Here is a 14925-nt window from a genome sequence, read left to right on the forward strand (position 1 = left end):
ATTCCATAGTTGAGGAAGAATTTAACATTCCACTTGATACTTGTTAGGAGTTGTTACGCCATAGAGACCTTGGATATTTTTGTTAGGCCCTACGGTGATTCCTCAATAACTGTCAAGGGTTGAACCCAATTTATAGCTCAGGCATGGCCTTCGCTCCTATATATGGCGCTAGATGCGACTGATCTCCGATCAGTCGTCTTGTACCTTTTCATATCAAGTGGTTTTATCTCTACTAGCGCAGAGACAGCCAAACCATCACAATAACTACTAGATTAGTCATATCAGCTCTAGGTGCTTCGTCAGGTGCATGTATCTATAACCGCATCTTCGGGCTTGAAAGCCAGCGACTAGCTCCTGCAATATATATAAGATCCTACCTTCCTCTTTATATCGTTCCGAATCCTACAATATTGCATCTTATGCTAGGCGTCTAGTACCATAAAGCCTTAATCAGTTCGTTGCCGCCCCCTACGCTTAACAGTTTCAGCTAACTTGCTTGAGAAAGACATCTGTCCTAGAAATAAACTTAATTATAAACAGGGTTTTATAACTCAATGATAATTACAATGCAACCCATGACACTTTTCCAGATCTCTGATAATAAATACACAAAAAAGACATCTTACTACTTGCTGTAAATGTTCTTTTAAAGAGCTGCCAGTTAGTGCCCTATGCCTTAGAAGCAACAAAGAGAATAGATCTTAGCCATTGTCAAATCCTTCCATATAATAATACAGCATAATATCAAGTGTGAAGTTCATAGGATTCAGGGCTCTGGTGTTTGAAGGGAGAGATTGTATTCTTATAGAATGCTCAGAAGCAGCGAGCGAGGCTGAGCAGTGAAGTGATTAGCTCAGGGTGTTGCTTAATGCGCTCGCTCAAGCTATACTTCCTGATCAGACCAGACCCGATCAGGAATTATTACTGTCAACGATATTATCTATAAAAATATATATCTTTACTGGTCCAAAATATAACGTAAATGTAGACAGTTGACCTCAAATTATCTGTTATAAACCATACATAAACTACTTACTATTCTTCCGACAGATCCCATCTACACACTTATTCCCATAACAACAGCCCTCATCCGTCTGGCACAATCCAAAGTCCTCAGCGCAGTTCGGCCACTTCGGATCAGTGGGTCGACACTTATTCGCTGCACAGTATGATGAGCAGCAGGAAAGTCCTGAGCCAAATGTACAATCCACTAGTACCATTAGCTTACAGTATACACACATAGGTATTAGAGATACAAGAGTCATACAGTAGACGCCAAGACAGGTTGGGGTCGGCAGACAGGTAGTTATGGTGGTCGTGCGAGTCATCGTGGTGCAGGTTTCCGTGCCGACGCAGGCATCCATAGTGCCGCATTTACTGTGACCTAGAGAGGCCAGGGCCAGAGAGAGGATGGTGAGAAAATGCATTTTATTGTTTTGCTTGTGTGATGGATATATGACCAGGCTGCTGATGGGGTTTTTAATAATTGCTATCGGGCTTATATCGTAACTCGGGTGTGGCTCATGTCTTAGATGGATCAAACTGATTGGAGGAGAATACGAGTATACATCATTATGATCTGCTGATCTGCTCTACTATCATGCTATACCTTCTCCCCGCCTTGTTCCATGTGCAATGGATCATTAGCTGCTATGTGATTGGTTGTGTAGCAGGATGGATGGATCCAGAGTGGTGGCACTACACTTGATGCTGCTTATTTTTCGACTTCATAGCATAGCCGGATTTTCTGTCATCCACGACAAATACCTCTGAACAATCAAAGCGCCGTAGTTAGTTGAGGAAGCCGATCCTTTAGGTATTGCAACGACGTCCAAATATCCTCACAGTAACTTAGAGTGAATATTCTATATTAGGAAATTTATTCTAGATATTCCGTCAGTAATTGTTACGGATCTCTCTCACACTCGCGCTGAACATACGGGAACCTGGTCCAAGCCCTCCATTTGGCTTTCCTCAGCCAGGGTCGCCGGATTCGGTTCGTATTTTGGGTCGATTTCTAGCGTTTTCAGACCTGGGGCCTGAATCTGCTTGAGACACAGAAACAACTCCACTCTAAATATGGACCTGCCGTTCAGCTGGGCCTGAACATGATCTCCCTGAATAATCAGGCTTTGATTCCCTTTTTTTACACCAGCAGGCGCACATTTCGGAAGGTCCATAATCTCTATACATAGCAAGCAGAATATATTTGAGATTTATCCCAACTAGCTTGTTCAAGCTAATATTCTGTTGGCAGAGCGAATTCTACGCAGTCGCTGATGCTATAATTCACGGCATGAGAATGAAGCATATCTTATTGTACCGTAACTCCAGTGCCCTTACAGGAGAACAGTGATCAGTTATATAGAAAGACCGGCCCTTTGGCTTCACATGCACTATCAAATTCTTAAAACAAAGCAAACTCACTAGTAATCAAACAGTATTTAACCAAGTCCTATATATCAAACTCCCATTCTAAATTTGCATGACTCCATCTTTCCCTCATAGTTCAGATCTTACAAACGACTCGGGACAAAGTAAGGGATATTCTTCTTCTCATAGAGATCCTTATACTCAGCCTTGATGATATCCGCGCCCTGTATGATCATGTCAGCCAAATCTTAATCATACTCAAGGGAGAATTCATACCTTTTCGCCAATCATGTAAACCGAGTTCTGGATACGGCAGTCAGGAATCACAGGCATGATCGAGGCATCTGCGATGCGGAGATTGCGGACACCGTGAACGCGGAGCTTCGAGTCAACCACGCCCTGGTGGATGCTCTTGGATAGACGGGCAGTGCCGCAGGGATCTAAGGATGGAGTCAGTTTGATGCGATAGTAATAATCAAAAACAAGGGGGGGGGGATACATACGGAATCCGGTCTGACTGCGCTCCAAAACAGCCTTGTTCATGGCTTCGTCCGAGTGCAGGGGCATTTCCCATGGGTATTCCTGCTCGACGATATCCTTGAATCCGGCACCCTTCGTCAACACATCGTAGGTCCATCGCACACCTTCACGCATGGCCAGGATGTCAAGATCATCTCCGAAGAAGTTGAGATTGATGTTCGGTTGCACAAGAGGATCGGAGCTGTTCAGGGTCACTTCACCACCCTCGGATACAGGACGCAGCAGGTCAACAATGACAGTCATATAGTTGCCCTGCTTGGGGACGGGGTAGTGCCATTGGAAGGCGGTGCTGAACATGCCAACGAAGTCGAGCTCGAAGTGAGGCTGACCGCCGGGTCCGAAGGGGTCGAGTCCACGGTTGGCAGCCTTGGCCTCGCGGTAGGCAGGGTACTGGTTCAGACGTTCGTCTATACGAGGGAAACCGACCAGTTCCAGAAGTCCAGAGCCAACAGGACCGGTCTTGTCGCGGCGATAAGCAGCGACGGCAGCATCGTTGGCGGGACCGGCACGCAGGAGATGGTCATCCAGGCCGAATCCGTCCTTGATCTTCAGCACAAAGGGCACAATTGGATGGTCGAGCAGATGCTGGCCCACGTGAGGCGAGTCCACGATCACGTTGATTCCATGCTTGGAGAGTTCCCCGGCGGGGCCCACACCACTAAGCATCAAAAGCTTGGGGGTTTCGAAAACACCCTGCGACAGGATCACCTCCCGAGTTGCGTAGACGCTGGTCTGGGCACCAGTTGCCGGGTTGATGACCTCCACACCGGTGCAAACACGGGTGGAATGGTCGATGATGAGACGCTTGGAGTGGACAGAGGACAAGATGGTCACATTGGGCTTGTTCAAGAGGTAGAGGAAACTGCCCTGACGCTCACCCTTGTATATGGTGTCTACGCAGTGGGTGAGTCCGTGCATCTCTCCAGAGTAGATGTCCTCCGTCAAGGGTTCTCCACTGGATACCCAAGCCTGGGTCAGGGCGTCGCGGAAAGGCTGCATCTCTGGGATCAGTTCCGCATGCGAGATCTGTAGCGGGCCGCCGGTTCCGATCTTCTGCATGTCCGATGGGTAGAGCTTCTCATCGTCGTGGTAAGTCGCACACTTGCGGAGGTACTCGACACAGTTGTCCCAGGTCCAGTCGCGACCACCGAACTCCTCCCAGTCGTCAAAAGTGCCCTTGGATCCGGGGATCCAGGTAAAATAGTTGGCGCAGGAGCTACCTCCGAGGACTTTGCCGCGAGTATTAGGCTTTTCAACGCGCTCGTAGTCGTCGCGCTTGATCATGGTAGTCTTGTAGGCCCAGTCGTATTTGCTTCCGCGCAGGCCAAAAGCCTTGGAGGGGGTAGTGATATCCTCGACCTCGTGGGGGTTGGCCACACCGGCCTCAACAACGAGAACTTGGACATTGGGGTTCTCAGCGAGGCGGCCCGCGAGAGCGTTACCAGCAGTACCTCCACCGACAACTATGAAGTCATACTGGGAGCCGTTGGCAACTGAAGCCATGATGGAAAAAATTAAAGTTCAGGATGAAGAAAGAAGCTTTAAAAGGATGAAGAAGGTAAGATGGTTGTGGATGAAGAACAGTTCAGCTCACGTCTCATCAGGCTTTTATATGTTTTGCTCTCCATCGTAGGTCGCCATCAATGCCTCCAGTTGAGAGGGCATCTTGATTCTTCTGCCGGGATCCCATGCCGTTGTCCTGTGCTGTGCCGTTATCCGGTGAGGAGAACAGTTGTTACACGGAAAAATGACGGCATGAAGACCCTGAATCTGTACTCACTACGTATTGTGGATGTGAGGGATATTCTGTATAGGGCTGAGGTCGAGAATTTTGATCCTGCAGGAGAGCCCAATCGGCCAGCTCGGGAAATTGTCGGCCACGATCATGTGCAGATGATTCATCCAACGGGAGCCAGTCTGGCCAATGAGAGGCCGCAGCATGGTGATTACGCATGGTTCCCCTCGTGAGGGGAAGCCCGTGAGGGGAAGCTCCGAGACAGAAGCTTCCCCTCACGAGCTAAGTTGGAATCATCCACTTTCGACGCTAGAATACACCGGAATTCTCTCGGTCTATGATCGTCAGAAATTTCTTCGTCAATGCTCATCGGCTCTATTCGGGTGCCCGAGACTGATTGTGTGTTTCGGTGTGTGTTAGAGTGGGAAATCAAAATGAACCCGCAATATAAATAGAATGGAGCCCCCCGGGCGAGAGTCCTGTGTTGGTGCACGTTCCCTCAGAGCAATTTGAACTCACTCAACGAAACCATGTCTAAACCTGTCTATACTCTGGCCGAAGGCATGTGCACACTTCTCGCTTCTCGGCTTTGCCATTGACTAACAACCTAGCCAGGCCAGCCCGTTCCCGATCCCGCCGTCAGCACTACCCTTCCTACCTTCGGAGGTGGAGGCATGACTACGCTGGGAGATACTCTTCTTCTCGAGACCTTGGCCCATTTCAACCGAGAGAGGATTCCGGAGAGGTATTTTATTTAACCCTTGGTTGTCTGTTTGAAGACCCAATTCCTAACCCCAGGCAGAGTCGTCCATGCCAAAGCTGCCGGTGCCTGGGGTGAATTCCAGGTTACAAATGACATCTCCCATCTTACATGCGCGAAATTTCTCAATGGCGTCGGCAAGAAAACCCAAGTCCTATTCCGACTGAGTACAACTGGTGGTGAGAAGGGCAGCGCGGATACCGTCCGTGATGTTCGTGGTTTCTCCGTCAAGTTCTTCACCGAGGAAGGCAATCATGACATTGTCGGCAACCATGTTGTAAGTAGCTATCGTCCCCCTTGGACAGTCCAATCCTCACCTGAAACAGCCCGTTTTCTTCGTTCGTGATCCCATCCGTTTCCCATCCTTGAACCGAAGCCACAAGAAACACCCAGCTACCAACCGACCGGACTGGAGCATGGTAAGCAATCGCCACATCCTGGACCACTGTCCTCATGGCTAACTCGTCAGTTCTGGGATTTCCACGTCAATCAACCGGAAAGTGTGCACACCCTGATGCATCTCTTCGGCTCCCGCGGTATCCCAGACTCGATCCGCCGCGTGACAGGCTTCGGCGTACACACCTTCAAGCTAGTGGCCGCCGATGGCAAGTTCCGGTACTGCAAATTCCACTTCCGTCCAGTTCAGACTATGACCAGCATGACTCCTGATGATGCTACTCGCATGGCGGGTGTCAATGCGGACTTCCACAACCAGGACCTCTGGGATGCCATTGCGCGCGGCCAATACCCCGTTTGGAAGCTGTACATCCAGGTCATGGAACCTGAACAGGCGGAGACCTACGGTCGTGCCGTCTTCGACATTACTAAGGTCTGGCCGCATAAGGAATTCCCGCTCGTTGAAGTCGGGCAGATGACATTGAACAAGAATGTAATAATCTCCTTTCACAATTTAGAGTGAGCAGGAAATGCTGACAAACCCAGCCGGAGAACTACTTTGCCGAAATCGAGCAGGCCGCGTTCTCACCTTCAAATATGGTTCCTGGTGTTGCAATGACGCCGGATCCCGGTATGCTTTCCCTTTTCTACTCCGGAAACATATAAGACAAAAACTAACTTTGATTCAGTGCTCCAAGCCCGTATGTTCGCCTACCCCGACGCCCAACGGTACCGTCTCGGTGCAAACTACACCCAGCTGCCTCCGAACCGCGCCATCTGTCCGGTCTACGCGCCGTTCGAGCGTGATGGAAAGGGCACAATCACGAAGAACTACGGCGGAGACCCGAACTATGTACGCAGCACTCTGACGCCCGGTGTGGTCACCCAAACAGTGCAGGAAGTGCGACACAGCGAGTGGCTTCGATCCGCAGCGGTTCTAGGTCTGAATGAAATTCCCGTCGATGATGAGGACTTTGTGCAGCCGCGCGAGCTCTGGACCAAGGTGTTCGACGAGACGGAGAGGCGCAAGTGGGTAGCGAATGTATCTGAGACTTTAGAGGAAGTGCCGCCTCAGATTCGGGAGGGTACCATTGCGATGTTTAGTCGGGTAGACCCGAAGATCGGACAGATGATTGCAGCCAAGTTGAAGGGAAGTGCACGGTTGTAAAGGTATTGTTCAGGTATCATGGCACTAGGAGTCCTGGGTATTTCAGCAATTTATTCCGCTCTATATTGCGCGTCTTTCATTCAGTAATGTGGCATGAGTAATCCAAACATGACAAGATAGTATAAACATGGGGGAATGGAAAGTCACAGACAAAAAGCACAGTTAGGAATAAGGAAGTATCATTTAATTCATCCTCCTCCCATCGCCGTCATTCCTAATTTCGTCCAGAATCCTCCTTCTCCCTTCAATGCTTCATCCATCTCGGCTTTTAGCACCGGGTTGATACCTTTCGCTCGCATTTTCTCCTGCTTGGCTAGCGGAATCTTATGGACCGGGTGATTCTTATCAAGTGATGGATTGATGTTTTCCTCTTCTTTTGGCGTGATGCCCCATCGTGCAGATGGATAAGGTGGATTTTCCTTATTATTTTCTTTGTCTTTATGCATGATTCGGTGTAGGACATAATATCAGGGTATGGAAATCCAGTGTTGGGAAAATTGCTGTTTGATGTCCGGCCACTAATGCGGACGGTGGGTTTATAATTATTGCCATAGTGGAGGCTATGAAGATCATGAAACTGTGGATTGACGAGGCGTTCTATGACGGCCGTGCTCATTTGCATAGAGATTGACCTGATGTGCTGTCATCGTAAGAAACTATGTGTCAGTCCTCTATTGGTTGGCCTCACGATGTAAACATCTGTTGATATGGGCGACTCTGGCACGAATCATAATATTCAATTTGTTGGCTCTAAATTAATCTACAATGTAAGATTAAAGATCAAAATGATCATTCTACTAAGAGTCATATTTTTAACCGAAATGGTAGCACTGTCAACCCTTTGTCCAGGGCAGCCCGCGTTCGATTCCAGGCGCGGCTCAGTTGAACATATTGTTAAAATTATTACACCCTGCAGTTTTCACCATTACGGTTCAAACTAAGCTAGGGGAAGTTTTCATTGATATGTGCGGCTTCCTGCCCTTTGCTTTTACTTTATTTAGTCCACGACTTGGTAGTTATTCGTCGTCTTCATTATTTTAGGCTTTACAATATATTCCCTGCTGCTGGAAATGCCCTTTGAATTAATTACCCTTTTGGAATAATACTAGTTACCCTCATTTATAGTAGATAACACGACCTCGTCTACTGCATTTCACGAACACGCCTATAGTCTACATACATACCAAGGCACAACCACAATTGTATGTTTCTCAATATGCATTCTGATATTTTAATACTGTTGTCCAACACTCCAGGGCCATTTTCAAATTTTTAGCAGCTGCAGCAGATAGTCCTGGAGAAATATGGTAAGCTAAGCTTTCTCAGCACTCGCTTTCTGCGACCTCAACTTCTCCAGACTCTTCTGATATTGCTCGTACCGACTTCCCGGTACATTCTTAATATGAATCTCCTTATGTTTCCTCGTCCAGCCCCTTGCACTTGGGCCCGACCTATCCGCACAGTGAACAGCGCCCCCAACCATCGGATCCAACAGCTCACTGACTTCCCGATTGGCAGGACTGACATAGAGCGGACTATGATATTCACCTTCAAGTTTGAATACTTCCTCTTCGGCTGTCATCTCACTTTCCGGGGTGGTCATAGACGGATCGTAGGATATCTTGTGACGACCCACTTCGTCGTCGGCGCCCCATTTGCAAGTCTCATATCGTTCTGGATTGAGGATATTTCGGTCGAAGTCGGTTTCCTCTTCTGCGGTCGCAGAAGACTGATAGGGGTTTTGCGCGGACTGTACAGCTCGGAACTGGAGGCAAGCTGGACAGGAATACACCGATGGATAGTGAGATATAATGCCTTGTAGGTTTCTGCTGGTGGCTGGGCCAGTTCTGATGAGCGGATATCTCAACATCTCGGTGGGATATGATGACTACTCTGGATGATGGGATATTTAAGTGTTCCCCAGAATGGAACGGAGTTGTGTTGGACGTTGCTTTTAAGGTCGTGGTCGTGTGAGAGGAAAGGTGTCGTGGTGACGTCACTATCTGTTTTGATTCGATGTTTTCTTCTGGGTGGCGAGCCATCATTTATCATTGACTGGTGGTACTGAAACTCTGTATACGATCTAACCCCATTCTAGGAATGATTTGGACGAGTCGGAAAAAACATTTTCGTCCTGGCCCTCCAGGATCACCACCACTAGTATCAATTCTGAATGCCAAACTCTATCTACTATTTTAGAATTTAGATGCACTGAGAAGGGTCTCGCTAAATTTCCACTACAGGAACTGTTCATAAAAGATAGTTCTAGGTGGACATTTGAGAATACAGACTCTCATTCCATAAAATACAAGCTGAAGTATCCAGCAGAGGGGGACTGAATCTGTCCCAAGTTGTCCTGGCATCAATACCCAATCCCATCATCGTTGGGATCGTTTCAAGACTGGTGGACTTTGTCGGACTTCTGTCCAGAGAGGACATGTGGACGGCTTCTAGAGTTATGTGCGAGGATATCCCAATGTCTTGATCCTCTTCCTCTTTCCCTTTCCCAACGGAGTGTCTGGGTGTTCCATTGGCGTAGGATTAGCCATGTTAATATCCATATACTTTATTCTTCTTACAGTTCGATCCTTATCCAACTTGTAGAAGTGTTACGTAAACTACCTGGGACACCATCGCGAGTCAACTGTGAGAAATTGCGATATGTGCTCGAAGGGATAGGCGCAACTCACTCATATAGGCAAGAATTTGGGCCTCTCCCCTTCCAAAATACCCCTTCTCTTGCATTCAACGACAAAAAGAAAATGAAATGAGGTAAAGGCTGACTGTTTGAGAACCGGAAGAGATAAGGGACTTGAAAGGGTTACAAAAAGAAAAATTACCATTCGGCCGCTTAAAAGCCCATGGGTTTAAGGAGAGCCATAATTGTGGTATTCCTATATTAACAAAAGTTTTGCAAGAAGAAAGTGTTGTCTTCTGGTGGTAGAAAGCTAAGCAGTACTTCTTTGGGCTGCTTTATGTGGCACCTACGTACTAATGAATCTTTGCCTTCAATTTGAATCATGCTTGCACTTTGTACCTGTCTTCCACCTTTCGTTGCCCTGGAGATCTGGACTTCCATACCACTTACTATGGAGAACCAAATTCCTATATGTACTTTAAGGTACCTTTCAATGGTTAACATAGTACGGTGGCTCCGCTCTGTACAATTCACTGTTAGTACTGGGTGCTAGGATCGATGGCTATGGTGAAGCGATCACCAGTCACCGGAGGTGGTTTTGGATAACACAACCGAAAGGATCGGTCATTCCGGCAGAAGACGACTACGTCTTCGCCCGATTGTACCATTGACAGATTTCTGATCTTCCACCCATCGACGAAAAGACCAAAATCCCTCTTATGTATGGAAGAACCCCGTTATCGGGAACTAATAGGCCCAAGACTAATTCTGGTATATAAGTAGAAAAATAGAAAAGTAGGTTGAAAGTCAATGTGGATCTGGTTGGTTTCGCTGGTGACCATAGAGTTAGTCTATTCCGATTTTGATACCCACCGCCAAGATTTGGGCAGGATATAGCCCAGCCAGTAGGGATAAAAGGTGGATTAACATGAGGCACGGTTCACAGGAGTTATTTAGGTGTAAGGCGAAGATAAACCCAGTGACCAAGGGTAACTTGGCCAAACTAGATTTAATCGTACTTGGTTGCATTGGCAACTTTCAATTCGGCTAAAGACTTGTTTACTTGGCTGGTCTACAGGTACACACTTTTTTTAATGGAAGTTAACGGAAGCTACACGGGCCTGCTCTCTTTCCAACTACAGAGCAAATTGGGAACTATGTGTGGACTTTGAATATTTCTAGTAGTTTCCATACAATTGGACTTTATTTTAACAGCACTTTCTCTATATTCTATATCTAAAGAACAGAAGCAAATCATTATCTACACAACAGTGAGTAACTGATTCAGGCACCAAGGCCACGAAACAAATGTATAAAGTCTATCCAGATCACAAGAATTATATGTACCGAATTCTAATGTGCCAGCTCCTAAAATATATTAGTATAATACAACTCAACAGTCTGGAGAACATACACTTGCAAGCTTGCTCTTAGCACGAATCGCAGGCCCGTAAAAGGCCAAAATCCAAGGGACAAGGGTAAGCAGCGTGCCCTAAACTGTCAGTCCATCCCATCAATATATACTTGGAGATCTTACAATTCCACCCAGCAAACTGGAAGCGCCAGGATATCCTAAATTATTAAACAGTGCAGCGGTCACGAGCGGAAAAGAACCCCCAAGGAGATTCCGACCTATGACGTCATCAATATCCTCTCGCGTAGATGTCTGGAAATAGGTACTCACAGCAAGACTGTGCTGCAATAGCAGAACTGGCAAATCGATGATACGTATCAGCCAGGTAGTTGAACACGGCCAAATAGATCGAGAAAATGCCCATTGTGGAACATCCAATGGCTAGTGTAGGGACGATCCAAGGGATAGACGAATACGACGTCCATCCGAACCAGAAAAGGCCCACAGGCATGAGAATGGACTGGAAGCAGACGAAATACAGCCGACGCTCAGGGGACTTGGGGAGCGTGATGAATCGCATGGCGATTGACTCCTGGTAGATGCTGATCACGGTAGCTAGGATAGCACCGACACACATTGCTGGCTTTGTTAGCTTGGTTCATCACAACAACAAATAAATACACATACAGGTAAACACGGCGCCAGACTGCTCAATGGTAAATTTATGATTCGATTTAAAGACCAACGGAACAGATCCGAACTGGAGATAAAGCACAGCCCAGCTGAATGCAGCCCACAGCGAGAAGAAAAAAACAACAGGCTCGGTGATTAGCATATCTGCTGTGCGTTAGATCCATTCTCCCGGAGTTATAGAATTATACAACCACTTACGAAAGGGTCGGTAGCAGGAGATACTGATCATTTGGACCAGTGACACGCGCTGCTCATCGCTCTTGACCTTCCATCGAACTCGTCGGACCTGGACTTTCTCTCCTGACTGGCCGTCGCATAGGATGACGCCCACATGACCGGCTCTTTCCAAAGCATCGTAATACTTATTCAGCGCCGCTGCTTTCCGACTGAGAATGACGCTGCCACGAGTCTCTTTGAAAAAGAAGAAGATGAGAATAGTAAACACGGCCGACACAATAGCATGAGAGTAATAGACCCAGCGCCAGGTCGTATGTTGGACGATAACGCTAGATAGCAACGGTGCCAGCCCGGTGCCGAAAAGCGCTGCTCCGGAAAACAGAGCCATGGGGGTGTTTCTATCTTCGGCATGGTAGATGTCGCTTATAACGCCACCAACCATGGTCGAAAAGGTTGCTAGAATGTTGGGGTTAGAGGAGAATGAATCCGCAAGAACGGGTCTACGTACAAGCACCCACGCCTTGGACGAGTCGCGCGATTAGAAATCCGGCGAAGGAGTGAGTACCCCCGCAGGCGATGATACATGCTGAAAATTAACATTAGCATATTTGTTTTCTACGTGTTTTTGACACATACGCCACACATACCAACAAAGATGACTCCGCTGCCCACGAAAATCGGTCGTCGTCCATTGATTTCCGAAAAAGGCGCAAGAACCATCGGTGCCAAGGCAAATCCGATACAGAAAATAGTGATCCCCAAGTTGTATACCACAGGGCTGATGTCCCATTCTTCGGTCAATTTCGAGGATGCAGGGCTGATTTCACCGGCTGAATAACCCGCTAGGGCTGTGACCGCACACGCGATCCACGTCATGATGGATTTTCGCCATTTCGGCCATAGAAATGGTGAGGTGTATTGTTTGAGATCGGGGCATTCAGGTGCGGGCGATTGACCAGGCCCTGGAGGCACGGTGATCGAGGGAGTTGGAAGCGGCGTATCGAGTTCGAGGTAGAGATATTCGATGTCCGAGAAGACTGCATCTTTTGGACCGAGCTTATTATTCAAGTTGTATACGGTTTCTCGCGAGCTGAAACTGCTGCCATTTGCAGTCTGTTCTAGGCCCATTATGACCCGTCAATAGGCCTCTTCACCAAAATATATCCTTCCCTACAAAGGACCCAAAGTGGCAGGAGGTGATTTATACGAGACGCCAGCTCAAAGACATTTTAGTTCGGGCAAAATGCCGAATATTTTGTCAGAATTGGAGAAGCGGGTTTCGCTGCGAACAAACCCAGTCACCGGGCTTCTATGGGAAACTAGTCCTAGATCCTCCATTAACTAATTACATTGAAGACCATCTACGCTATGGCTAACCATTAACCGTACCATCGGGTCGTTGACGAAAATCAGAGAGCACAGAATAACATTATTGGTCTGTGAAGATTTCTTTTGCTGATTTCCCGTCCGTTGGGGAAGCACCCCCACTTCTCCAATTCGGGGAAACTTCTGACTCATGCTCGTCACGAACCCACGGTCTTGCGTATTGTCGGCTCCAAGGGAAACACCTGTTCCTCCTCCGCGACATCCTTGTACACACTATCCCACCGGTCACGCAGCTCTTCCGGGGTATCCCACGCATTCTCGGGATCACGCAGCCATAGACGTAGGAGATGACGTCTGTCAATTAGCGTGTGGCTCAACAGGGGGACAAGGATAATGACAAGGGCACTTACTCCTTACCAGGCCCATCACGGAAGCCCTTCCGAGCGTGAAAGATGCTCAGGTTATTGACGTACTGCACGTCTCCTTTTTGGAAATCCAACGTCGCGCTGTGTTTCTCTGCGAGGAAGTGCAGAGCATCCAGCGCCTCTGCCTGTCCCTCGGTAATAGGTGGGATATCCGCCGAGCGTGGCTGGTCCAGGAACCCGGTGAAATATCGACGGGCATACTGGATGACGACACGCTCCTCGGTCTCCGCAGTTGCCGGTTGGTGGTAGAGCAAGGGGCGTGTGGTGTACGGTCGGTTCGGATTGCCAAATCTGCTATCATGAGCACCGGCCCAACTGGAAGAAATTAAAGCTTCATACTCACCCATCTACAGGCCAGTCCTGGGAAAGTGTATGAATCAAATCCGGTCTCTCCTTGGCTAGGATATTGTACACAAACCAGCTACTAGATATCTGGCTCTCGCCGCCCTCCGCCGCTGGATGCAGACACAGTAAGGAGATAATATCACCAGCGTCCGTATGGAAGACTTGTTTATCGTTGGTGCTGGACGGGGCTCCGAGCGTGCCCTTTTCTGCGGTGTGCGAGATGTCCTTGATGTGAGAGACCACGATCGACGTACCATTGCTGGAGCGCTGATCCTGCTGACGGCCCCGGATGTTGCCTACATGCGACGACACACCGGCGTAGATGATGATGTTGTCTTCGCGGGAGTAACGATCGACATCGAGACCTCGTAAAACAAAGAATCCGCGTCCAGTGTGGATATCCTTGGATAGCTTACGCAGTTCTGGTCGGAGGTTGGGTAGGGGAAATGTGTCTTGATTGACATGTCCTAGGCTAAGATTTAGTGCTGTGACGCGTTAGTAGTTTCCCATATTTCTTCCATCGTTGGGATGATATGATGTTGCAAGAGTGGGAAATTCAGGGAACATACACTTGAAACTCTGCAGTGCAGCATCGATTTCCTGTCTCTGTTCATCATTCAACTTGTAGATCCAGTCATCGCGCTTCTCGATATCCTTTCCTTCCCAGACTAATGGCGATGAAAGCTTGTCGGGGAATCCGGGGGGTAGGGTTGTGGGGAGATTCTCCGTCTCTTGGCGTCGTTGAGCGCGTGCGGTGTACTTCGCGTAGTCGGGATGATATTGAATATCAGGTTGAGTGATGGCTTGGACTTCGACCATTTTGAATTTACACAGGAGTATGTTGCAGATGTTGATAATATAATGTGTAGCAGAGAGTCGACTAGGATATATAATGTTGCTACCCCGCGCTGGCAATCACATCATCGGCTCCTGCTGTAACGAAGCATTGCGCCATGGACTGTAATTGGTAGAATGGCGGGAGTACGATGACGAAT

General features: G+C 48.0%; 5 protein-coding genes across 5 annotated transcripts; 1 reads left to right on the top strand and 4 right to left on the bottom strand.

Moving 5' to 3' along the window:
• Positions 1 to 1851: 1851 nt before the first annotated feature.
• On the bottom strand, positions 1852 to 4416 carry ATNIH1004_000091 (GMC family oxidoreductase; the record flags this gene model as incomplete). The annotated part of the gene is made up of 5 exons (XM_033564817.1): positions 1852 to 1884; positions 1941 to 2073; positions 2521 to 2597; positions 2650 to 2813; positions 2877 to 4416. The coding sequence occupies 5 exons, from the start codon at positions 4414 to 4416 to the stop codon at positions 1852 to 1854; spliced, it is 1947 nt and encodes a 648-aa protein (XP_033430574.1).
• A 594-nt stretch (positions 4417 to 5010) lies between these two features.
• Positions 5011 to 6972, top strand: ATNIH1004_000092 (catalase; the record flags this gene model as incomplete). The annotated part of the gene is made up of 7 exons (XM_033564818.1): positions 5011 to 5047; positions 5264 to 5393; positions 5451 to 5685; positions 5735 to 5827; positions 5878 to 6297; positions 6351 to 6435; positions 6494 to 6972. 7 exons carry the CDS (start codon positions 5011 to 5013, stop codon positions 6970 to 6972), a joined length of 1479 nt encoding a protein of 492 aa, XP_033430575.1.
• A 1312-nt stretch (positions 6973 to 8284) lies between these two features.
• Positions 8285 to 8842, bottom strand: ATNIH1004_000093 (uncharacterized protein; the record flags this gene model as incomplete). The annotated part of the gene is made up of 1 exon (XM_033564819.1): positions 8285 to 8842. The coding sequence occupies one exon, from the start codon at positions 8840 to 8842 to the stop codon at positions 8285 to 8287; it is 558 nt and encodes a 185-aa protein (XP_033430576.1).
• A 2121-nt stretch (positions 8843 to 10963) lies between these two features.
• Positions 10964 to 12962, bottom strand: ATNIH1004_000094 (uncharacterized protein; the record flags this gene model as incomplete). The annotated part of the gene is made up of 8 exons (XM_033564820.1): positions 10964 to 10978; positions 11025 to 11102; positions 11211 to 11242; positions 11295 to 11603; positions 11652 to 11804; positions 11856 to 12290; positions 12343 to 12420; positions 12482 to 12962. 8 exons carry the CDS (start codon positions 12960 to 12962, stop codon positions 10964 to 10966), a joined length of 1581 nt encoding a protein of 526 aa, XP_033430577.1.
• Positions 12963 to 13357: 395 nt separating this feature from the next.
• ATNIH1004_000095 (TauD/TfdA family dioxygenase) lies at positions 13358 to 14749 on the bottom strand (the record flags this gene model as incomplete). The annotated part of the gene is made up of 4 exons (XM_033564821.1): positions 13358 to 13514; positions 13571 to 13876; positions 13929 to 14415; positions 14500 to 14749. The coding sequence occupies 4 exons, from the start codon at positions 14747 to 14749 to the stop codon at positions 13358 to 13360; spliced, it is 1200 nt and encodes a 399-aa protein (XP_033430578.1).
• Positions 14750 to 14925: the final 176 nt, after the last annotated feature.

The sequence above is a fragment of the Aspergillus tanneri genome (assembly GCF_003426965.1).
Source record: "Aspergillus tanneri strain NIH1004 chromosome Unknown AapTan_2_pilon_pilon_pilon, whole genome shotgun sequence".
Taxonomy (NCBI): Eukaryota; Fungi; Ascomycota; class Eurotiomycetes; order Eurotiales; family Aspergillaceae; genus Aspergillus; species Aspergillus tanneri.